Source organism: Eschscholzia californica, unplaced genomic scaffold, assembly GCF_041429995.1.
Source record: "Eschscholzia californica isolate CP2 unplaced genomic scaffold, dmEscCali1.0.p SCAF_3, whole genome shotgun sequence".
NCBI lineage: Eukaryota > Viridiplantae > Streptophyta > Magnoliopsida > Ranunculales > Papaveraceae > Eschscholzia > Eschscholzia californica.
In genome coordinates this window covers 65089029-65114285 of record NW_028238420.1, presented here as the reverse complement: position 1 = coordinate 65114285, position 25257 = coordinate 65089029, and the positions used below count along the sequence as shown (strand labels likewise).

Sequence of the window (25257 nt, the reverse complement as noted above, 5' to 3'; positions counted from 1 at the left end):
AATGACAAGGTCATTGTGAGGAGGAGTACACCTGAGAGTATGTCCAGAGAGTCCCCTGTCATCATTGTTTTCAAATGAGTAATAGGGAGAAAAAGGACACTTGTTTTATTTCTCAAAAAAGACTGGTACTACATTCTTTTTGTGTGAAAAAACTTTGGCAGCTAATCAGCACACTTGGGTCGCTCTCGAACTAATCCTCAACACACTTTACTCACTCTCCACCTATCTTCTTTTTCTCTCTCTCTCTTTTTATTCCTATAAATTGGGAGGGCAGCTCCTCCCATTGCATATCCCCACACTTACCTCTCTCTCTCTCTCCACCTTTCTTCTTTCTCTCTCTTTTTATTCCTATCAGGCAACATTTATTATAAATCCCAAATTTGATTTGTTTGCTTTTTTTCTAATCCCTAGTCTTTCATCTTAACCTTTTCATTCACCTCCATTCTCAGTGGGATTTGCAGTTGCTTTCTACTCTTGGTTTACTATGTACCTTCTTTCTACTCTGTTGCTAATCCATCTCTCTCTCTCTCTCTATTTCTACTCTTGTTGGTTTATACTAACTCAAGGAGTCAGTGGTGATTATGCACAGTCACTAAAGTTGAAGAGCTCAAGGTATTAATCCGGTTGCTTCCACAACTGTGTGTGTTGTGTCCGCAACTAGATTATTGCCTTTAGCTCTTCAACTTGAATGATGGAGGACAATGATCTATATTTCCCCAAGCGACTGGATTGGTAAGAAATAGCCGAAACTTGTTAAGAGATCTCTTTACTAGTTAGGACATTTCTATGAATTTAGATTTTGTTGTTACATAAGGATGAGGGTTTACTTTTTGTTGACCATGGTCAGAGTCTTTTCATGATCTTATGTCTACATTACATGTGACATAAATGATGTCTCCATTGCACACAAGGTAGTATGCTAGTTAGCTCTTTACCTTACCGCCTTTGAAAATGACGGTATGGAACCGTGTATTTCGATATTTGGCGCAAATTAATTTGATGAAAACAATGGAGACGAGACAGAAGATCTCATTCTTCAACTGGTTTTATTTTTTTTGTGGAACTTTGGAACTCTATTTGCCACTACATCAGTGGAGGCAATATAGCTCCAAAATTCACAAAAAGAAAAATTAAACCACTTTATGAATGAGATTTTCTGTCCCTTCTCATCTTCATAATTTTTCATTAAATTGGTCTGCGCGCGCCAAACGTTGATATGCACGGTTTGATTCCGCCATTTCCCAGGGCGATAAGGTAAACTGCTAAAGAGAATGCTATCTTGTTTGGAGGAAATACATTCACCGTTTTATGTCACATATAGGTAAGACCATGAATAAACTCGTTCATAGTTAACAAAAGTAAGTCCTGGAGTTACAACAAAATTTAATTCTCAGGAACTCCTAGTCCTACATATGAATATGATGAAACTCAACACTAGAATTTCAAGGTTGCTCAAATATTAACAGACTTCAAATAATAAAGAAATGGAGTCAGTAATAATATGTCTTCGGCCAAAAGTGAATTAAGCCACATTTTCTTTCCAATTTTTGTGAAATTCTTTTACCGTTTTTGATCTTTTCAAATCACTTTGGTCTTTTCATCCACTTCATCAATAATTCTATGTTTTTTTGTTAAAGGAGTTCTATTTCATCTATTTCGCTTGAATATTTTGTTTAACCCAATGATGTTAATTGTTAATACCCTTATATGTCTACATGGATGCGGGACATAGACAAGAGTGATCAAACACGAGAATAGAAAGCAAGTTTAATTTGTCTTTTTTTTTTCGAAAATATAATATGTAATTGAGAGGAGTTGGTATCTTGAAATCTCTTTTTAAATTGGACCATCTTTAAATTCCCAACCATTATCATCTGAGACCCCATTCATTTTTAGGGTTTGTTTTACCTGCAACATCTTCACCATCTGAAACCCCTTTTTCAACCGTGACAAAAGTTCCTCTAGCAAGAATTGTCAAAAGACCAAGAAGAACCCAAAGGCTGCCTTTTTTTGACAAATCTCAATGAATTTATGTTGTTTCCTTTGGCCAGGGGATACAATGATCATGAGGTTAATTTAAAGATTGGCCTTTTAATTCAAACAATTTCAGAAATGACTCAACTAGAACACACACATAATAGTTAACCATTCGGACGAGTCAGATAAACACAAACAATATAAATGTTACTCGAATCAATTTAGATCACAAATCCGGATAAGTCATGTTTGACGCGCAGGAATGACGTGGGAATAAGATGTAGGGGAGTCTAAAGGTAATATTTGTGTTCATTTTAATCATCAATTAGTAATTGGACGCAAAGTTCCATCATGACATATAGAATATATCAGCATTGTGCAACAAACCTGTGACCTCTAGAATTTATACTTTCAATAATCCAAATTCAATGACCATGGATTCCACCTCTTATAGGAATGGAACGTGTGACTTTTAAGAATTTGGAATTTATGTCAACACAATCAACCACTTGAGCTACCAAGTGTTGACAACCTTCCATTGTTAAGACAAGGAGGAGGAGGAGATTCTCAAGAAGAAACTTACTGCCTGGTCCAAGTAAGCTTCCTATCCTTGGAAACCTCCATCAACTTGGAAACTTACCATATCGATCGCTTCAAAAGCTTTGTAATGAATTCGGGTCGTTCATGTTTCTTCAACTAGGCTCTATCCCGACGTTGGTTGTTTCGTCTGCTGATATGGCAAAAGAGATCTTTAAATCTCATGATATGGTGTTTTCAGGGAGACCGTATTATATGCAGCTAAGAAAATCTCTTATGGATGCTCTGATATAACTTTCTCTCCTTATGTGAGTATTGGAAGGAAGTTAGGAAGATAACAATTAACAATCTTAGAACTATTGAGTGCCAAGAGAGTTGCCTCGTTTTGGGCTGTGAGAGAAGAAATAATTAAGAACGAAATGTAATAATTTGTAATTTAGGCTATAGATAATGTAATAATTTGTCGGACTTTAGGCCTCTCTGTTGTCGGGCTTTAGGCATCTTTCATTCTCGGTTTAAATTAGGCGGTTATCGTGCTTATTACATCTCCATGATGCATCAATGCTTGTAACGACTAACGTAGATCGTAGTCGAATTCTCAAAAAATAAATGAAATGTGTTTTGACGTTCCTCGACTATACTACTTTTTTTTTTTGATGAAATGACTATACTACTTAATGAGGAACGTTTTGCACGACTTCAACTATCATAGACGCGATTTGTCTGAAGTTTATAGAAATTCAGATAGTGGGAAATGAATCCTACTCTGGGTACAACGATACCTTCTTGCTGCAGCACCATCTCCTTCAAGCTTCTGCATAAAAGAAAAACGAAAATCGCGAACCAGGAAGAATCAATAGAATTTCAAACCGCTATAAAGAGGAAAATAGCCAAATTAAAGACCACATGGAGCTGGGCTGGGGCTCCCAAAATTCAAATTGGGAGCCCCAGCCCATACACGTTGGCTTTGCCCTAAGTGGCATATGGAGAGAGATAAAATCTCTTTTGTTGAAATGGCCTTGTGCCAAAAGAACTAACTCAACAACAACAGCTTGGGCCCTATCGGCATGTGCAACTGGATGGCGACGGATAACGTGCATGACTAGACCTTTTGCACTTGTAGCAACTACGGATCCAACTTTTCCAAAGCCCATAACAATTCTACACATTATGTATTCATTTCAAGTCTATGTGAAAAAGAAAAGACAATTTGGTAAGTAAAAGGTACATAACTGCACCCACATGTAGGTACATCACAAATTCAGTGGACTCACATGTTTCTTTCATTTCCCCTGTAACTACCCCCAACCCGGTTCTCACTTTCCTCTCTCTCTCTCTCTCTCTATGTATTTTACATGTAAGTTTTTTTTTTGATGAAGATTTTACATGTAAGTTAGAATTTCAATAGTGAACTTTTGGTTATATGTTCGATTAGTATTATTACAAGATTTTAGTACACATTTTTAGTTTCAAATATTTTTCGTGAATATAACAACATTTAATGATGCTGTAAAATTCTTGAATGGAAAAAAATATATGTTTAACGAAATTTATTTTTTCATAAAATTAATATATGGTATGTACCGAACTTTCATTCATAAAACAAAATGTATTCAAAAAGTAAAACTTATAGAGTTGTGTCATTAGAGTGACACCAAACTGTCTATGTAAGTCTTCCCGAGAAAACTTCTCAAGAAAAGGAATACTATTCCCTAATGTTGTTTAAGTATTTACAATTTTCAAGTATTTATCGTGTTTGGCTTTGACAAAGCACCATGAAATACAAACAAATTAAAATAACAATTGGGTAGGGTGTACCACTTCTTGGTTGAGTTTCTAGGTTCAGTTCTCAATAATATAGGTACTCCCTCCGTCTCAAAATGAATGATCTATTTTGAAAACTCAACTTTTCAAGGAAACGCATCATTAACTAAAGTTTGAGTTTAAAAAAGAGTTAATTCCTATATGGCCCCCTACTTTGTGACCAGCTTCCTTTATGGCCCCTTTTTTTTCGTAAATTCAAATATGGCCCCCTTTTTTGATGTAATTGTCCTAACTACCCTTCCTTTAAATCTTTTTTCAAAATTAAAAATAAAAATAAAATTATAATTCCACCTCATTTCCTCTCCACCACACATCTCTCTCCATGTCAACAGGGGCGGAGCCAGGATTTCTACTTACACAGGGCTAAGCTTTAATTTCACCGTAGCCTAAAATTTTAACGAAAAGTCATTATAAAGTTCTACATATGATACGTGTAAAAGTGTTATTAAAGGTAATTTCAAGTGACAACAATACATACTTAACAATCATCTCACATTTATATATATTTTTTCAACAATAAAACACAAATATTTCACAAAACTAACAAAAAAAATCATAATTGATGAGTGCACAAAATTAAAGAAAAGTGGAGAAAGACGAAGAAAATTAGAGAAAGATGAATTGTAGAATAAGAAAGATGAAGTGTGAAGGGGAAGAGAGAGGAAAGAAAAAAAATGTAAAGAAAAAAATTATAAAGTGCAAAAAGAAAATGGTGGTATAAAAGAATTATAGACACAATTGAGGGTCAAAATGGCAGTTGGTTACGAATTAAGGGTAAAATCAAGACTTCGTGGTAAATTGGGGGCCAAAGTGAAATTATTCAATCATCTCACATATATATATATTTTTTCAACAATAAAACACAAATATTTCACAAAAACTAACAAAAAAAATCATAATTGATGAGTGCACAAAATTAAAGAAAAGTGGAGAAAGACGAAGAAAATTAGAGAAAGATGAATTGTAGAAGAAGAAAGATGAAGTGTGAAGTGGAAGAGAGAGGAAAGAAAAAAAAATGTAAAGAAAAAAATTATAAAGTGCAAAAAGAAAATGGTGGTAAAAAAGAATTATAGACACAATTGAGGGTCAAAATGGCAGTTGGTTACGAATTAAGGGTAAAATCAGGACTTCGTGGTAAATTGGGGGCCAAAGTGAAATTATTCAATTGTTTAAAAGTAAAAGAATTGAACTCCAATGGACTCGAACCCGTGACCTGCTATGTGTTAAGTTCAAGGTTAAACCAACAGGGCTAGCCTGGGTTGGTCTACACTTGCCTCCGCCCCTGCATGTCAACTCTCTCTCTCCACATCACCTCTCTTTCCAACTCACCTCTCTCTCTCTCCAACTCACCCCTTTCTCTCTCCAACCCCCTTCGCCGGATTTTTAGAGAGAGAGAGAGAGATGAGAGAAATTTTTTTTTTTTTTTGGAAGTCGCCGGCCGGAAAAATCTCCGGCCGGCGACTTCAATCGGAGAAGATGAAGGTGAGTTGGAGAGAGAGAGGGGTGACTTGGAGAGAGAGAGGTGAGTTGGGAAGAGAGAGAGGTGAGTTGGAAAGAGAGATGGGTGAGTTGTAGAGAAAGATGAGGTGGAGAGAGAGAGAGAGGGGTGAGTTGTAGAGAAAGATGAGGTGGAGAGAGAGAGAGGGGTGAGGTGGAAATTGTTAGTGTATGTATAAGGTTTTGAGGGTTATTTCGTAATTACTAGTTGTGAGAGAAACACTATTGTAATTTCACTTGTCTCTTCTCTATTATATAAAGTCATGGCTGCCCTACTTTGAGGGTATGCTCAATTGCACCAACTTACATGGTATCAGAGCTGCCTCTCTAAAAATCAATTTTGGGTCTTGTGCTATTCTTTCTTTCTTTCCTTCTTGCTTCTTTCTTCTCTGTTTCATTCATGGCCGACTTCACCATCAATGCTTCTTCTCCTTCAAACTCTTCTTTCCCTACTTCACCAACCACTGTCTCAACATTACCCACTCTCACTAATATTACAAATCTCATTTCAATCAGGTTGGATAACACAAATTATTTGCTGTGGAAGAGTCAGCTTCTTCCAATCTTACACTCCCAAGACCTCTTCAAATTTGTTAATGGCTCTCATCCACCTCCACCTGAATTCATTACCTCTGAATCTTCCTCTGTTTCATTACCCAATCCAGACTTTGCATATTGGTATAGAGTAGACCAAATGCTGCTCTCATGGCTAAATGCCACTCTTACTGAGCCAATCCTTACCCAAGTTCTTGGTCTCACATCTTCTCGAGCAGTCTGGGAATCTTTAGAGAAAAGTTTTTCTTCATTCAACTCAGCTCGACTTATGAACTTGAAACTTCAGCTTCAAACCTCTAAGAAAGGTTCTCAAACTATTTCTGAGTTTCTTCTTCGACTAAAGGGTATCACTGATTCTTTAGCAGCCATAGGCCATCCAGTTAGTGATGATGAACTGGTTCTTATAGTCCTCTCTGGACTTGGTCCTGAATATGAGGGGTTTGTAACCTCCATTACCACGAGGATAATACCTCCTACCTTCTCTGAGCTTCATTCTCAGCTCCTCACTCATGAGTTTCGTCTTCAGCTTCTCCAAACCAATACCCCACAACCCACTGCCCTCTTTTCTCACTCATCTTCTCCATCTCAATCAACCACCCAATCTTACCCTTCTCGTGGTCGTGGTCGTGGTTATTCAACCAGAGGGAATAGGGGTCGGGGGTCTTATTCAGGGAGAGGACATTTTCGCCCAAACTCATCCTCTGTTCTTGGCAAACCCCCTGATCGATCTCCTGTTACATGTCAATATTGTGGTCGTATTGGGCATTCAGCTCGTCAATGCTTTCATCTGACTCGCCAACATGACTTGTCTACTTCATTTGCTGCTTTTTTTAAATGTTTTAAACTTAGAATTAAGAAGGGTAGTAATGACATTTACTTGAAAATAGGGGGCTATATTTGAATTTACGAAAAAAAGGGGGCCATAAAGGAAGCTGGTCACAAAGTAGGGGGCCATATAGGAATTAACTCTTTAAAAAATAACATGATTTTTTCAATTATACCTTCATTAGTTTTTTACCGTATCATGAAAAGGTTTAACTTACTTTTAAATAAAGTTGTCATTAATTTATAATAATGAATACTATTGGAAAGAACAAAAAACTCTATTCTTTATTTTTGAAAATGGGACAACCTAAAAAAAAATTAGGTCATTCTATTCGAGACAGAAAGATTAATGTTTTTTGGCCTTTCAATTTTTTCCAGAAAATACATTTGTGGTATTATTGTAATTTGGATGTTCAAAATATATCTATCTCACGGAATGTTGTTTGACTCAGTCTGGCGGGCCGACGTCAGCCCAAGATCTGATGTGGCCCGCCACGTTGGGCCAAATTGTGTTCCTCGAGAAAAAGTGTGTTTTGCTCTCTCTATTGAACTTCAGGCCCTAATTTCATTTCAGTTCCACCCTACCCCTTGTTATGAGTTTTGCATATGGATATTTAGAGAGAGTCCTTCTATCTCTTACTTGAAAACAAGGGTTCTCCCCTCTATCTCTTCGGTCATGAGAGAAAGAGAGTAGAAAAGAAAAGGAAAAAAGAAGAGATGAAGTTAGGGGGCAAACAACAATCATGTCAACTGCTGAACTAAAAATATATACCTCCCTAAATCAATCTTAATTGACTAAGTTTATTCGTTCTGGAGACTTTGCTTTAAGCTCCAAAATCGCGACCAAAAAATAAGTTTTCGGGACCAAAACGAACTACTAGAATCTTATGAGAGTCAAAATGGTGTTGGTCACTAGATGAGGGTCAAAGCAGAATTTACCTATTCGGCGTGGGTGGTTTTCAAAATCGAACCGTAATCAAACAAAATCGAGATTAGTCGATATATTTTTTTAGACGAATCGAGTTAAGCATTATTCTATTCGACCCGAAACTATTCTTTTTATTGGGGCGAGTTCGACCTTATCAGTTTGGTCACCTGTTATTCACCCTGTAGAATAATTATGTTGGTTGTATTTTCGTACGTCTCTTTGTGAATTTATTTTTTTTTAGTTGAAGGAATTTATTGTTGTAGGGTTGGTGGGTTATATGTAAATTTTGTACAATTGAAATCCCTACCAAAACTCACATGCGACGTCGTGCTCACATGACACTAGTAGAGGGATATCCAGCTTTCCAAAATGAGGAATAGGTTTTTTGTTACAAAAGAAAAATGAAAAAGAACACCACTTTTATTTATAAAAAAAAATATAGAAATCTTGTTTTCTCAAAAAGGAGAGCAATTTCGTTTTTAAAGACAAAAAGTATACTTCATCCGTTTCTTGGAGTTCCCACTTGAACCACATGCGAGAGAAACTTCTCTCTCCTCTCAAATGTCTAGTCACGTGGAGAGAGAACCCTTGTTCCTCTCATAGACGGTTCAGGTGGGACTCGCAAAAAGCAAATTTTGTAACCTTGTTGTTTTAAAAAATAATAGTACTTTGTGTTTTAAAGAACTTTTGTTTCCAAAAATAATTCAATAGATATTTTGTTTTCAAGAAAAAGTAGTGGTTTTGTTTCTAGAACTGAAAATAATATTTTTATATGCAAAAGAAAAATATAAATTTTTTGTTTTAAAAAACAGGGTATATAGACTTTTTGGTTAATGAGGCAATGTGTTCATTTGGCAAACTACCCTTATTCTCCTTTTATATTTTTGGAACAAAAATGAAGAGTCCCAAAATTGGCCTATTGAGAAAGAAATGATCGGTCCAAATAGGAGTCATTCACGTCTGCTTTCAATATACGATCCGCCCATTTTTCTCTAATTATTTACTGTTGTTTGTGATGGTCATATTTAATTTAGGGGATCATTTTGGTGAGTTGGTAATCTTTAGGGGGTAAAATGGAATTAGTCCTTTTCAGTTCACCGGTCTCCCTCCCACAAAAGCCCACACTTTCCTCTCACTTGAACTAATTCTTTCTCCTAGAAACACAACAAATACATGACTTTTTCCTATATAAATACACCAACTCCATCTGACCATCTCATAGAATTCACACCCTTCTTCACCTATCTTCTTTCTCCCGAAAACACAACAAATACTTATCATGATTTTATATACTAATACTACTACTAATCCATCTCTCTCTCTTTCTACTCTGTTGGTGTATACTACTAACTCAAAGGAGTGTCAGTGGAGAATGGCGGCAGAAACCTAGAAAGGTAACAATATCTATGTTATGATAAATTTCTTTAATGTTTTCTTGATGTTTCTTACAAGATGGGTAAAATTTTAATGTGTACCTCGTAGTTGGGGGATTAAATGGATTTTGACGAAACACAGAGAGGATATGAGGGAGGGAGACGAAAATTTAGGACTAAAAATTAAATTTTAATGTCTCTCTCGGTATACTGTATGAAATCCAATTTGACTAAAATCTCTTGAGTATTAATAGAGAGAGAGTTCTAAATAGATTAGGAGAAAAAGAGAAATTTTCTTGTTGAATTACTTGGAAATTGGTCCATCTTCTTTCTTCTTTTTTTTTCTTCAATTTGCAGACAACAAAAAAAAATACATTGAAATCCATTGGAAATTCGCATAAAAACAGTATGCAGTAGAATTTTGTCCACCTTTAAATTTAACCGAGCCTAACTTTTAAATAAAGAATGGACGATCATAAAATTTCTAAGATTTTGTTGATCATTTTATTAGTTGAATAATACTATTGCTAATCTGGCCACTTTTAATTACTAAACAGCGGATATATACACAAAAGATGACGGACACCAAAATATGAAGCCTATCACCACCGAACAGTAAGGTGGAGAGCAGTTGGGTGTATCATAGGTAATCTTCTAATTCAAGATTTGTTTTTCTTTGTCCGTATCATTATTCCTTAAAAATTAGACTTATAATTAACCTTTTGATCTCTGATTAAATGAATTGAGCGAAACAATTTTATATTGCGGTGTTAGAGTCAACCTAGTCAACTAGGTACGAACTCGGTCCAACCAAGGAACGCTGATGCTGCCAAGTAAGTGACATATTGGTATGAGACTTACTATCTAGCTCCTCTTATTGGACCATTTTAGACTGACTCCTACTTAGGAAGACATTGAACAATATTTTGTTTTCCGATATTTTCTTTTTCTAATAATAACTGATTTCATTCTAATGTTATTATTGATCTCTATTTATTTAGAAAAGTAAAATATGTTATATGTCAAAGGGCCTAGCATGGAGATCACTAATAAGATTAGAATAAAATAAGTTATTACCAGAAAAAAAAAAAAGACGAAAAATGTGGAAAGCAAGTGATAATCCAATATCTTCTTATATAAGAGTCAACAAAAAAATGCTCCAATAAGAGTTGTCAGATAATACGCCCCCATCCAATTTGATACGTATTATGCTACATCTGTGTTTCCTTGGTTGAAACGAGTTTGTAGGTAGTTGACTAGATTGGTTCCGACATCGCAGTATAATAATCTTTCGCTCAATTCATTTACTTAAGAGACAAAAAAGTTAATTATAAGTATAATCTTTTAAAGAATAATGATATAGACTGAATTAAAAGGTCACATATGATACACCAAGTCGCTCTCCACCTTCCTGTTCGGGCTCTTATGTCACGATTTCCTCCTACATCCCAGGTGTCGTGTATATATATCTTAGTTCTGTCAAGTAATAAAAAGTATATTAGTATTATTCAACTAATTAACAAAATGATAAAAGGCTTGTTTGAGGAAATGTAGACATGGGTAGTTAGGAGATAAAAATTTCCCGCCCATTTTGATCCCCTAACTACCCATGTCCAAATTCCCACAAAATCACATGAATCTGCAGATCTTTTTTTATCACATTCCAAAAGATGCCCATTTCATTGTTCTTTTTTTGAATTTTTAGGTTCTTAGTCCAAAAATCTACCCCTAAACACATATTTAGTCCTCCCTAATATTAATATAGGATTTTAAGCCAAAATAATAATTATAATTGATATTTAGTCCAAATTAGTTAAAGTATGTCTAGACTTTAAAGTTACAGTATTTTTCTGTTTAAAAGTTCTTGTTTTGTTTCATAAATTACCTGTTATTTATCGTTAAAGTTTCATACTTTATTTCATGTTTTCCATACTTTATTTCATTTTTTTTATATGTGTCATACATAACACGTTATTTATCACCAATGTTTCTTACAAAACGAAAAGGACTAAAACCCTATTTTCTGGGAAGATTGGACCTTAAACTTTTTTTGAACTTTATTTTGGACTTAAAACCCATGGTTTTTTTTTGACAGAAAAATAGCCTATATAACTGGATGTAATATTTGAAGTTCTCATGGGACCATGAATTTACACTCTTATCCTCTTGAGATTCTTGAATTCAATAGAAAGTTACTCAGCCTTCTGGGTGTTGTTGTGTTCTCATCTTCTCTCCACCCAGTGTCCTATTTGTAGCCGCGGCTCTTGGTGGAACAAGAGGAAGGTGGTTGTATTGTTGTCTAAGTTTTGAAATCTCTTCATAAAATGTTGGGTGTTACAATCTATGTACCTCTCACTCAGAAAGCTATAGAGGAAGTAGATACAAGTGGGACGAAAGAGAGACAAAAAAAGAACTCTCAATCTATTTGCAAATCATTGCGTCCAAAGAGAAAATTAATTATTTGAACAGGACCGTAAAAAACCAAAAGCTAACTTCAATCGAATTGTGGTTTGGGATGGGTCATCTTTAGCCAAGAGTGAATTAAGGCACATTTTTCTTTTTCCAATTTTTGTGAAATTTTGTTAAGGCTTTTTATCTTCTCTTTTTTCTTTCAAATCACTTTCGGCTTTTCATTTACCTCATCAATAATTCTATGTTTTTTTTCCGTTAAGGAGTTCTCTTTCGTCTATTTTGCTTGGTTATTTTGTTTTAAATCAATGATGTTAGTAATGGTTTCAACAAAAAATAAAAAAAATGATGTTAGTAATTGTTAATACAGTTGTCTGCCTACATGGATGCGGTCATGCGGAACATAGATAAAAGTAATCAAGCACGAGAATAGGAAGCAAGCTTGCTTTTTTTTTCGAAAATATATTTTTCTAAAATGTGTTAAAATCAGTAATTTTTATTGATCAATGGTGGTTAGATTTTTTTATTAATAAAATGCTCAAGGTTTTCCACACACACACATTATTATTAATTGAGAAAGATCTCAAGCCACTTTTCTACTCATCCCCATCTTATCTATTAATTTGGTATTCATAAACAACATTATTTGCATTGAGAAAGATCCTCTAAGCATTGCTTCGATTACTTTTTTTTATCTAGCAAGAATAAAGACCAGGATGAACCCCGAAGGCTGTCTTTTTATTTGACTAATCTGAATGAATTTATGTTGTTTCCTTTGGGTAGGGGATATAATAGTCATTAGGTTAGATTTAAATATTGGTCTTTTAATTCAGACAATTTCAAAATGACTCAACTAGAGCACACATAATAGTTAATCAATCTAAATTACGAATCCATATATGCCATGTTTCATGTTTGACGTCCGAAAGTCGCGCGGAAATGGAATGTATGAGAATCCTGAAGGCCATCTTTCTAACCATTTTAATTATAAGTTAGTAATTGGACGCAGAGTTCCATCATAGAATATAGAATATACCAGTACAGTCCAACTATATTGGTGGACATTCTTCTGCTGCGACCAGAATTGAGCCACTTAAGTGATTCTTGCGGGCCAATCATGGTCTATATGGATTCGTGATTTAATGTTGGATTCAAGATATACAGAAAAGATTTCCTATTAAAATAGTGGTGCACAATCACTCAAGTTGAGTAACCCAAATCCCTAATTGAGTTCCTTAACAACCCTAATTTTCCTTTTGTTAGAATCATGTTGAAACTTTTATATAGTAGTATATGATTATGAACTGGCTGGGGTTGCTAATTAATACTCTTGATACTTTTGCAGTTGAGAAATTGTTATTATATAAGGTGGCCAATACGCGGACAACCGTTTTTTTTATATGGACAACTATCTTATGTGGACAACGCAAAAAAAATAAATTTTTATATGGACATCAGTTTCTAAGGGGACAACTCTCTATTATTTTCACCCAAATCCTCTTAGAATCAGATGTATTATTTGATGACCTCCCTCTTTCTCCATAAACCCTAGGTTAGTTAGTCTTCATCTCTTCTATTACTTGTTCTTCATCATCACCCAAATTTCTAGAGAGAGAAATTCCTTGGAGAAGCAATATTGGTGGTTATGGCATCAAACAAAGGCAAGGGAGTTGTTGTAGAATCTTCCCAAAGATAAAGGTTAGAACCCTAAAACTCTAAAACCAACCATGAAGAAGAAGATGGTACTGATGGGAAAGAAAAACAGAGAAGATGTGGAAGACGAAGATGGATCTGTTGGTTTCGACTCTGAAAACGATGGTGAAGAGGAAGATGAATCTGGTAATTGGGGTTGTGCAAATATATGGCATAACAGAACATTACTTGCGACGAAAATCTGGCATAATCAAAAAACTTGCCAGATTTTCGTCGCAACTTGGCTTCTGTTATGCCATATTTTCGCAGATTTTCTGCGAAAATATGGCATAACAGAAGCCAAGTTGCGACGAAAATCTGGAAAATTGCCCGATTTTGCCAGATTTTCGTCGCAAGTTAAATTCTGTTTTACCTCATCAGTTTCATTAATGCCTATTATAGAAACGTCCGGAAAAACTTCTTCAGGTGCGTGCAGATTGAGGGATTTTGTCTTCTTCATCCATCTAGGGTTTGATAAAAAAATGGTAGAAACTACAATTTACTTTTAGTAGAAGTGAAGAAAGAAGAATAAGACAAAGAAGAGATTTTGTCTTCTTCATCCATCTAGGGTTTGATAAAAAAATGGTAGAAACTGCAGTTTACTTTTAGTAGAAGTGAGGAAAGAAGAATAAGACTAAGAAGAAGGATGAAGATGAAGAAGAAGACAGTTTAGGTTTTCAATCTTTAACTATTATTTTTGTTAGTAGTCCACAAGTTACTAATTATTAGTATTTAAGACTTTATGGAGTTGTCCTCTTATTAAATCAAAGTCAACTAAGTCAAGTATAGTTGACTCGCATCGGGCCCGAAAATAGTTGTCCATATAAGAAAAACGGTTGTCCGCGTATTGGCCACCTTATATAATAATAATGAGCTCAAGTTTGAAGACTGAAATTGTTCTTGGGGCAAGCAAGAATGGAGGCAGAAACCTAGAAAGGTAAGAAATGTGATGTTGAATATCTATGTTATGATAAATTTCTTTAATGTTTCCTTGATGTTTCTTACTAGATGGGTAAGATTTTAATGTCTACCTGATAGTTGGGTTAAATGGATTTTGACCAAAACAGAGAGGATATGAGGGAGGGAGGGAGGAAGAGAGTTCAATAAGTCTAGACAGACCGTCTATCTCAACCACGCCGTGAGTTGAACCGTCTGTCTTATGTGGGACTAAATGATCTGACGATTGAAAAAACCTAATAATAGTAAACTCACATAAACAAAACAATCAAGAACCCTAATAAAACTGTAGAAAAAAAATGAGGAAATCTGGACATTTCATCAAATTAGCTCAGTAACTAGATTGGAATCACTTGCAACGGAATAGGATCTGTTACTAGTACTATCAAACTTCAAGATATTTATATCACAAACAAAATTCCTCATTCATCTTTATTTTTTATTATATTATATATTTTTTTGATTGATCTTTATTTTTATTTTTTTTGGAAGTTTATGTCAATACCTTGGAACCACTTGGGCTACCAACTGTTGACGATTGATCTTTATTTGAACTACTATATACTTGGAGAATTTCAAAAATATCTTATAATTGTTTGAAACTTCCTTCTTGATCCATCTCAAAACTGTTAGGATTTTTCAATCTCAGCCATTGAAAATATTAATGTCTGAGATTGAAAATTCAAGTAACTTTCGTACTGCAATCTAACGGTGTCCCTTTATCCTTATTAATCGATTTTAGTCCACATAGGACAGACCAACCGTTCAACTCACGGTTGAAATAGACGGTCTATCTAGACGGTTGAAATAAGATCTAGGACTAAAATAAGTCAATTTTTGAAATCAAAACAAGTTTACTTCCTAGGTTAAACCTAATTCACACAAATCTTTATTCCTAGAGAATATTTAATATGCCCCAGCACAAAAGAAAAACACATTGAAATCCATTAGAAATTAGCATATGTGGTGGAGATTGGTGTGATTTTGTGGGAATGTAGACATGGGCAGACAGAGAAAAGGAAGAGATTTTCTTTGTGTAATGACTAGAAAACCTTACACAACATAATTTTGTTCACCTTTGAGATTTTCTTTTGTTGAAAAACTTCAACTTTAGATTTGACCAACCCTAACTTTTGACTAAAAAAGGGACGGCCATAAGATTTCCAAGATTTTCTTGATTTTTTTTGTTGGCTGAATAATATTAATTTACTTTTAACTATTTAACATAACCAACTAAGGATTTATACACACACCACGAGTATCTCCAACCTAAGTCAGTCTTAGGCCGAAAAAAAATATTTTTTCACTCAAAATTTTTGGCCTCAGCTCAGCCTCTAAAATTCAGCTCCAACATCAACCTCTCTTGAGGTCGAAAATTTGAAAATGAAAATTTTCAAATTACTTAATAAAATTCAATTTGAAAAACATTGATTACAACTAATAATGATTAAAAATTTAAAACTACTTAAATACGACTAAACAACAATAGAAAAATTAATTAAAAATAACTAGAAGGGGTTTCAACCCTATTTATAGAGATAAAAAAGGTTGAAAAGATAAAAAAAAATGAAAAGATAAAAAATTGAAAGAAAGAGAGATAGAAATGAAATGGAGAGAAAGAAATTTGAAATAATGAGAGTGGGAGATGAAAGAAAGGGTCCAGCCGTTGGATTTGCTCCAACGGCTGGGGTGTGTCCCCAATGTGACCGTTGGGTCCCCAACTGTCACATTGGGGACACCTTCAGTCGCCCCTCGCCCCTAATGTTAGGGGCGACTGAAGGGTCGGTTGGGGCCTCCGGCCCTCCGCCCCAGCCGATTAGGCTTGGAGTGCCGGGCGGAGGCTGTGATGCTCTAAGAAGACGACATCCGGTATTATTATTTCTAAGTTCATGATTATTTGAGACAACTTTAAAATTCTAACCATTAGTTTGATGATATTCTGTATGTCAAGAATATATTTTTAAGAATTAATTTTTGTTGTAACCTTAGGGTTTACTTTTTTGACCATGACCTAGTCTATTCATGGCCTTTATATGCCTACGTGTGGCATAAACGATATTCCCTCCGATGCACGCACGCAAGATAGTCTGCTTTTTACCTTATCGTGTTTGGAAACGGGTGTGTCTAGCCGTGTATTTCAACATTTGGCGTAGACCAATTTGATGAAAACAATGGAGGCTAGAAGAGATAAAATATCTCATTCTTCAATTTTTTGTGAACTTTGAAGCTCTACTTGCATGTACTGTGGTTTGGGTACAATTGGAAGTCGGTTGGAGTTGGGGATTTGCTATTCCAACAATTTCAATGACAATTTTAATGGTTGTTCTCTTCTATGACACACGCTTCTATCGTCAGCAGATGTTGAATGGTAGTCCTTTTACAAGAATTTTGCATGTCCTTGTTGCATCATTGACTAAATATGATGTGCAAATTATTGTCGTTAAGTATCTTCTGTACAAGGCTACCGAAGAGTCTGATAGTAATGAAAGGAGAAAGTTCCACCATACAAATGGGTTGAGCTTCTTCTTTCATTACTACCAGACTCTTCATCGATAGCCTCATAAAGAAGAAACTTATCGGTAGGGATTTGTACATCATATTTAGCCAATGATGTATCAAAGACATTATAAGTTCTTGTAAAGGGGCTACCCTTTGGCATCTGGTGACGATAGAAGCGTGTGTCGCGTAAGAAAACAACTATTGAAATTGCCATTGAAATGGTTGGAATAGCAAATTCCCGACTCTAGTTGACTTCCATTTATACCCAAACCGATACAGTACAGGCAAATAAAGCTCCAAAGTTCGCAAAAGAATAAAACCAGTTGAAGAATGAAATCTGCCGTTTTCAAGGGCGATGAGGTAAAAGAGCTAAATAACATACTATCTTGTATGCATTCGAGGGAAAACATACACCGTTTATGTCACATGTAAGCATAATATTAGGGATAGACTCAGTCATGGTTAACAAAAGTAAGCCTAACAACAAAATTTAGTTCTTAGAAATTTACTCCTACCTATGAATATGATTGAACATAAAGAGTAGCCCAAAATTTCTCAAACAAGATAATAAATTGTAAAAGCAGCAAAGAATGAGATGATATGGCCTTAATTATATAGAGCTTACTGGTGTGGCCTGAATAGTTGGTTACCTATCCCGGCTAAAATAAGTTGTCAAATACTTTTTGGTAAATAATCTAACTGGCTAATGGATTTCTTAACAAATTTTCCTCACTTATTATTACTTACCAACTCTCTCTTCTCTCGTAGTTTTGACATTCAAATATTTGAAATTAACCTTTTGTGTTCTACCCTTTTTTGCAAGTTTAATCTGTCCTCATATAGCTCCACTAATCATAAGTTCCATGTTAATTAGGCCCTCAAACATATGGGGTATTCCACTTTTTTGTTTTTGTAAAGAAATGGAGATCAATGATAACATTAGAATAACTTATTACGAGAAAAAGAAAAAGCAAGTGATTGTCCAATATCTTCCTAAGTAGGAGTTAGCAAAAGATGTTCCAATAAGAGGAGCTAGGTAGTAAGTCCCAGACCAATTTGTCACGTACTTGGCAACATCTGCTCGAGTGCACAAATGTGACCACACAAAACGGCGATGAAAAATAATGACGTTGTTTGTTTTTTTTTTCATTGTCTGAATTTGAATTGAAGAAGTTCAACTATAAGGAATCAACCCGTTTTAAGATACCCGAAGACATTTCATTCATGAAACAAGAGAAAGAATCAGAAGAATCCAATCAAATTAGGTCAACTTCATCAGAAGATACAAGCAATATAGAAAGCCATGAAATGTTGAGGAATAATCATATGACTAATTGTAGTTCTTCAATTTTTTTAGGAGAATCTTTTTATAAGCCTTTAGTGGGTGAACAAACAACTTCATCTCAAGTAGATTGGATTGATCATAGTAGTGTAGATTCTATCTTTTCATGGGATGGTTTATTTCATCATTTAGATGATAAAGAACTTCTTTCTTTCACAACTTTACCACATCAAACTATTCCCTTAATTAATCAACACTAAAGTCATTTAAAATGGATATTATTATCATTATTATAAGTCATTTATCTCCTTGATCATTTTCGCGTTTCTTAATGTTCACTTAATCAACATTAAGTTGTATTTTATTTTTAATAGTTGGTCGTTATTTTCTCTATTATTGAATTTATATCATCATAAGTTGTAACTAATCCTCTATATTTTTGTCCCCCAAAAAACACCAACACCTCATATTTTTGGTTATCTATTTACTCAGACTCTTAGAGGCAGGAACTAATGAATATGCCCTACGCCCCTACCTGATATGTGTAAAGTTGTGTAAACGTGTGCAAACACGGGAAGCTAAAACCTAATTTATTTAGTCATTCGGGTATCAAAATTTCTTCTCTCTCTCTCTCTCATTATGTATGATATACACCTATTCGTGGAGATTTGGTTGAAAACTCTTGAATTCGATCTGCACAAATAAAATTTTCTATTAAAATAGTATCCACATTGGGTTATCTCTTTACTTAGATGGAAGAACTAATGAATAGGTCATACCTGATATGTGTATATATAAATCTACGTAAACGTGAGAGAACACATGGAGCTGAACTCTAAAAGTTATTAATTTTAATAATCCGCATATCAATGAGTTCCCCCCCCTCTCTCTCTCTCTCATTTGTTCGCTTTGGGCCACCAAATGCAGGGGACGCACATTTGTGGATGGCGCCTGTATAACTCATCCTAAATTGAGTGTAACCTATCTACTAAAACAGAGTTAGAATGGGCCAAGAACCCCATTTGTGGATGGCGCCTGAACAACTCATCCTAAATTTCTAGTCGGATCCGATAATTTTGACCGACTAGATATCTTCCTTATATGTATCTTAGTACCCCACTGTCTCCCATTTTGACTCATTATACTCGATACAAATATGTATATTCTTAAACAAGTATACATAAAAAATGCAAGGGAGAGAATTCTTTGGATGCCCTTGGAATGGTTAATTGACACGTATTTATGTTCACATGGGATATGTCCATTTCATGAAAGTGTCGAATGTGTATCATGCCCATACCTTGGCTCCCACACGAAAAAAAAAAGGTTATATAATGATACTTTTCAACCACTATAACCATCAAACATCAATAATTTCCAACTTTCCAATTTGAAAAATTCCAACAATTAATTGTTACTCATTAGATAAAAAAAATCATATCTTCTAGCAAATGGATTATCATATGAATGACTATTACTCAATAAATTGAGTTATCTTCAATTAACAAAATCTCTGTAAGACTTTTTGAATCTTGCAAAAGTCAACTCTTACACAATAATTTTGTATTTCTTTATGAAATATCATTTTGAAAATCGACTTCCTTCATGTTGAATAAGTGGGAAGAATTGCGCTTCCACTCTTACACTTACCAAATAATTAGTGCTTGTAACTATTTTTTGAGTAAAGATCAAGAAAAAAAAAAAACTGCACGTAAAAAGTTAAATTGTCTATGGCTTATAAGATTGACTATGAGTTGACTCTCAAAATGATTAGTATCCATTCAAAATCATCACTAGATAACCTCTACTAAACTCCAAAAATAGTCGTAGACAAATAAGTATACATGTTCACACAGAAAAAAATAAAAGGGCTACATTTTGACTGATTGCTTCGGACCACGAAAAGGTCAGGACTGGTCCTGCTCTCTCATTATGTAAAATATACACGGATACACATATTCATGAGGTTTGGTTGAAAAATGTTGGATTCCTATCTCTTTACTCGAAGGGAGGAACTAATGAATAAGTCATACCAGATATCTGTAAATTAAATCAGTGTAAACTTGTGCAAACCCATGGAGTTGAAGTACCAAAAAAAATTTAATTTAAATTATCGAGAAATCAACATATTCCCCCCTCTCTCGTTATGTATAATATACATGGAGATTTTTGCTGAAAAATGTTGGATTGGTATCCATATTCAACCCTTCCATTGTTTAGACCGTCGGCCAACTACCATGTAGATGTAGTATTCTAAATATAGCTAAGTTGATGATAGAATTGGAAGATAAGACTAAGATAGTCCTTACTTCATCTTTTGTCTCTTTTCCTCATACAGAAAAAACAAGAGAAAAAATTAGTACGGTATATATATACAAAAATGATTGGGGGACTTTCCAGAGTTTTCTCGAGTATACGTCATTGCTGAGGTGGCTAATAAACAAGTCTTTTCACAGTGTGAAGAAGAAGGGGGTGGGTTCTGACCTTCATTTGGTATTTACACCAATCTTTGTGTTAGAACTCTAGCTTAACTAACAACCCCTCTTAGGAGAAAAAGAAATGGGTCTAATCTATTTCTTCTCTAACTATGTTTTAATATTGTTACTAGTTCTTATCACACCACTTTTGTTAATGGTGTTGATTAGCGGGTCGAGAAGGAAGAGATCTTCAAGAAGAAACTTACCGCCCGGTCCAATTAAGCTTCCTATCATTGGAAACCTCCATCAACTTGGTAATTTACCATATCGATCGCTTCAAAAGCTTTCTAATGAATTCGGGTCGTTAATGTTTCTTCAACTAGGCTCTATCCCCACGTTGGTTGTTTCGTCTGCCGATATGGCAAAAGAGATCTTTAAAACTCATGATATGGTGTTTTCAGGAAGACCTGTATTGTATGCAGCTAAGAAACTCTCTTATGGATGCTCTGATATAACTTTCTCTCCCTATGGTGAGTATTGGAGAGAAGTTAGGAAGATAGCAATCTTAGAACTATTGAGTGTGAAAAGAGTTGCCTCGTTTCGGGCTGTGAGAGAAGAAGAGGTTGCTATTCTTATCGATATAATCCGTAAATCTTCTTCTTCATCTTCTTTGTTTCCTATTGATCTAAGTGAGCTGGTGCTTTGCCTTGTGAACAATGTGGTTTGTCGAGTTGTTTTCGGTAGGAAATTCAATGAGGGTGGTGAAAGTAAGAGCAAGAGTAAAGTTCGCACGATTCTTCACGAAACGGAGGAATTTTTAGGTGGATTTAGTACTGCAGATCATTTCCCATGGTTGCGTTGGATTCACAAGTTTGATGGACTAAATGCTAGATTGGAGAGGATTTATCAAGAAATGGATGATTTCTATGAGGAAGTAATAGAAGAACACCTTCATTCCCAAAGACCAAACCCTGAACTTGATGATCTTGTGGATGTTTTGCTAAGGATACAGAAAGATCCTGGTCAAGGTATTGAGCTCAAAAGAGATCACATAAAAGCAATCCTCATGGTTCGTATGCGCTTCTCTTTGTTTTCTCTTCTTTTTCATTCCTAGATTTGTTCGCCGCCAGTTTTTCTGTAGGAAAAGAGCAAAAGTACCTTCCGAGGTTGATCTGCTAAATTCAAAGATCCAAGATTTCATAGATTTTTGTAAAATAAATTTGTAAACACACAAATATTTTTTAAGAGTAAATAAATATTTCTACACAGTCAATAGTACTTTTGCTTTACGTTTTACTTTTCAGGACATGTTCGTTGCTGGAAGTGATACATCGTCCGCTACAATAGTGTGGACAATGACAAACCTTATTAAGAACCCAACAGTTATGAATAAAGCACAAGACGACGTGAGAAGGATAGTGGGCAATAAGGGGATGGTAGAAGAAAGCGATCTTCCTAAACTCAACTACTTGAAATTAGTGATAAAGGAGTCGATGCGAATACATCCTCCTACTCCATTACTAGTTCCAAGAGAAACTACAGATGATTGCACGATAAATGGATACAACATACCTGCAAAAACGAGAGTCTTCTTCAATGCGAAAGCAATATCAATGGATCCAAGATATTGGGAAGACCCAGAAGAGTTCAAACCTGAGAGGTTCATAGATAGTAAGATAGATTTCAAAGGGAATGATTTTGAGTTGATACCATTTGGGAGTGGAAGAAGAGGTTGCCCTGGTATTAACTTTGGTATGGTACTAGTTGAGCTTGTTCTTGCTAACCTTCTCCATTGTTTTGAATGGGAATTGCCTCTTGGGATGAAAAGAGAAGAAGTTGATATGAGTGAAGCATTTGGGATCACAATGCACAAGAAATTCCCTCTCTGCCTTGTGGCTAGTACCATAAATCTGCCTCGACATGCATAAAGGGAAAGTACATACTATTTAGTCTTTCATGATTGGTGTGTATTTGAATAAGAAATTGCTGAAACAATTGAGTGGCCCATTAAGGTGGTGCTTGTTTTTTTTTTTAATTGTCTGAAGCTGAATTTTCTGAATCTAAACATTTGATTAAGGTGCTGTTTGTTTTTTGAAATTTTCAGATCTGAAATCTGAATTGGATCCCATTTCAGATTTCAGATGTTTGTTTTTGTTTTTTTCCCAAATCTGAATTTTTGTCTGAATGAGATAAATGTCTGAATAGGCTGAATCTAGGCTTATACATTTCAGACTTCTTTTGAAGTCTGAAAATAGAGACCAACATCTGAAAAATCACAAAAGACGTATATGCCCTTCTAAAAAATTAAAATACCCAACCACGTCCATCTTCTTCCCTTTTCCACCACTAAACCCTAACTGCCGCCGCCGTCACTTTTTATCCTCTCTCCCACTAGAGGTTTTTTAGTTGAGGATTCACAGAGGAAACCCTCGCCACATCTGACAGTGTTCCGCCAAAAAAGTTGAAGGCAAGAAGAACTATAGATCCAGACCTATTTCAAAGTAACCATTACAAAAAAAAACAGAAACTAACATCCTTGGAGAATGATAGACGAAGAAGAAGAAGAAGAAGAAGTGGGTTTTATGTGTTTGTCTTGAGATAGAAGAAGGTGAGTATTATCCACCATTAAAGTTTGTTTTCCTCCTGAGACATTTGAATCTAAATCTCAATAACTGAATAAACTTCATAAGAAAAATATGAATCTAGATTGATAAGGCTATAATTTATCCGCCATGAGAACATATGAATCTAGATTTGATATGATCCACCTTATTTCTTCTCTGAACTTTAGAGAGAGAAAGGGTTTAGATAAAAAAGGATAGCTGGAGAGAGTTTTAGAGAGAAAAAGTAAAGATAAAAGGAGAGCTGGGGAGACCACAAGATTTTTTTATCTTTTGAGGATATTTATGTCAAAACTCAAATTCAGATGTAACAAGTCAGATGGGAAAAACAAACATTCTAACTTGTTAAAGATTCAGCCAATTAAGATTCTGCCAATTCAGATTCAGCCAATTCAGATCCAGACAATTCAGACTCAGACATAAAATAAAAAACAAACAGCACCTAAGATAGACTAAAAATCAGTCTAAATAAAATTAACATTCGCAAAGATTGTGACTTTCATTTGAAATTCTGGGTAACCTACTAACAGACACGAATTGAGAGGGGGGAAAATATAAGATCAAGAGAATCTTCATGGACATGCTCTCCGCAAAACACACTCCTTCTCTTCTTCCTATGGAGTTTCCCTGTTGCGTCCAACTCCTAAGGCGGCGGAATTCCAACTAGTTTAAGTGGATGGATAAGATTTAGTAGGGTGGGAGCAGGTTGAAAACCCGATAACCGGTATATTTCACCTGAGTCTGATGAGGTCCGCGGACTCACATACTCGATAATAGGTATTTCTCGCAAGACCAGCTAGATCTTAGTTGTGGACAGGGGTATTCGAGGTTACACGTGGTCTCGCCTAAGCCCGAGTCCGAAATGAGTTAGATCATTTAACCGCCTATAACTCTCTAAATCATGGTCGTCCACCTAGTCTGTTGGGACTCTACCGACCTAAGATCGAACAAACACGTTTTTTAGTGGGTTTTTTGGTGGGCCCCTTTAAAAATATGAGCTTCATCTTTTAATCCACCAGCCCATCTACAACCCTGCTTCAAGTTACAGGAGTTTCTCTCTACTTTGTCTCATGGCGATTGCGGAAGTCATTGAACCAAGGAAGACGCCTCGACCAGATCGAGGAGGTGTCATGGTACACGGACTAAGTGAAGAAGATCGAAGCTCGAGTTCGAGTAACTTGTTGTATGTTTGTGTCAAAAGATTAGGGGAACATTCCTTTAAACGGAAAAGACAGTTTATTGTAAGGATAAAAACTTCTTATTGGGGAATTATTTTTATAAAACTGAAAAGACTATTTGTATCTTCTAATCTGGGTAATTTTGTTTAGCTTGGAATAGGTTAGGTAGTAGTAAAGAAAAGAGTGGCTGGACATGTAAATTACTCTTAATGGATTTATTTTTTATTTAATATTATCTTTAGGCTCTAAACCCATTGGTCTTGTTATTATTTTGGACCTAAAATCCAGCCCCCCCAAATTTATATCATCATAAGTTGTAACTAATCCTCAGGGGCGGTCCGGGCCCAAAGCAACCAAAGCGCTCGCTTTGGGCCCCAACATAGTGAAGGGCCTCAAGTTTTGAAATTTGTATACTGACTTTAAAATAATAATTATATTTAAAATAATTTTTGAGTTTATAGCCCAAAAAACGGGTCCTAATAGGAGATATAGTCCTCTATAATCCTAAAAAGGATTTCAAAACCTAAATAATAATTTAAATGGATATCTAGTCTTTTTGGTCTCATCTAGAGAGAAAACACAAATCCATATAATACATGTTAAAGATTTAATACCTATATTAACCTTCTTTAATATCAAAACGTGATTTACATTCTAAACTGTTAAAGATATTTTTTCCATTTTTA

The 25257-nt window shown here is 35.2% G+C and overlaps 1 protein-coding gene and 4 long non-coding RNA genes across 5 annotated transcripts; 4 read left to right on the top strand and 1 right to left on the bottom strand.

Moving 5' to 3' along the window:
- The first annotated feature begins 685 nt into the window (after positions 1-685).
- On the top strand, positions 686-3152 carry LOC147553403 (uncharacterized). The gene is made up of 2 exons (XR_015238848.1): positions 686-2273; positions 2432-3152. It is a non-coding gene; the product is annotated as an uncharacterized LOC147553403 (long non-coding RNA).
- Positions 3153-9361: 6209 nt separating this feature from the next.
- LOC147553402 (uncharacterized) lies at positions 9362-13387 on the top strand. The gene is made up of 3 exons (XR_015236701.1): positions 9362-9537; positions 10074-10162; positions 13271-13387. It is a non-coding gene; the product is annotated as an uncharacterized LOC147553402 (long non-coding RNA).
- Positions 10456-18266, bottom strand: LOC147553401 (uncharacterized). Its single transcript, XR_015236703.1, has 2 exons — positions 14473-18266; positions 10456-12535 (listed from the first exon to the last, which is right to left on the bottom strand). It is a non-coding gene; the product is annotated as an uncharacterized LOC147553401 (long non-coding RNA).
- Positions 14086-18571, top strand: LOC147553400 (uncharacterized). Its single transcript, XR_015236702.1, has 2 exons — positions 14086-14554; positions 18244-18571. It is a non-coding gene; the product is annotated as an uncharacterized LOC147553400 (long non-coding RNA).
- Positions 18572-20055: 1484 nt separating this feature from the next.
- Positions 20056-22849, top strand: LOC147553399 (cytochrome P450 71A9-like). Its single transcript, XM_086665183.1, has 2 exons — positions 20056-21841; positions 22077-22849. The coding sequence occupies exons 1-2, from the start codon at positions 20915-20917 to the stop codon at positions 22698-22700; spliced, it is 1551 nt and encodes a 516-aa protein (XP_086521309.1). The 5' UTR covers positions 20056-20914; the 3' UTR covers positions 22701-22849.
- The last annotated feature ends 2408 nt before the right edge of the window (positions 22850-25257 follow it).

Excerpts from the sequence above, each read along its gene's own strand:
- LOC147553399 (XM_086665183.1), top strand. The coding sequence starts at position 20,915 with ATGGGTCTAATCTATTTCTTCTCTAACTATGTTTTAATATTGTTACTA. Across the intron at positions 21,842-22,076 it reads ACATAAAAGCAATCCTCATG|GACATGTTCGTTGCTGGAAG; the intron begins GTTCGTATGCGC and ends TTTACTTTTCAG.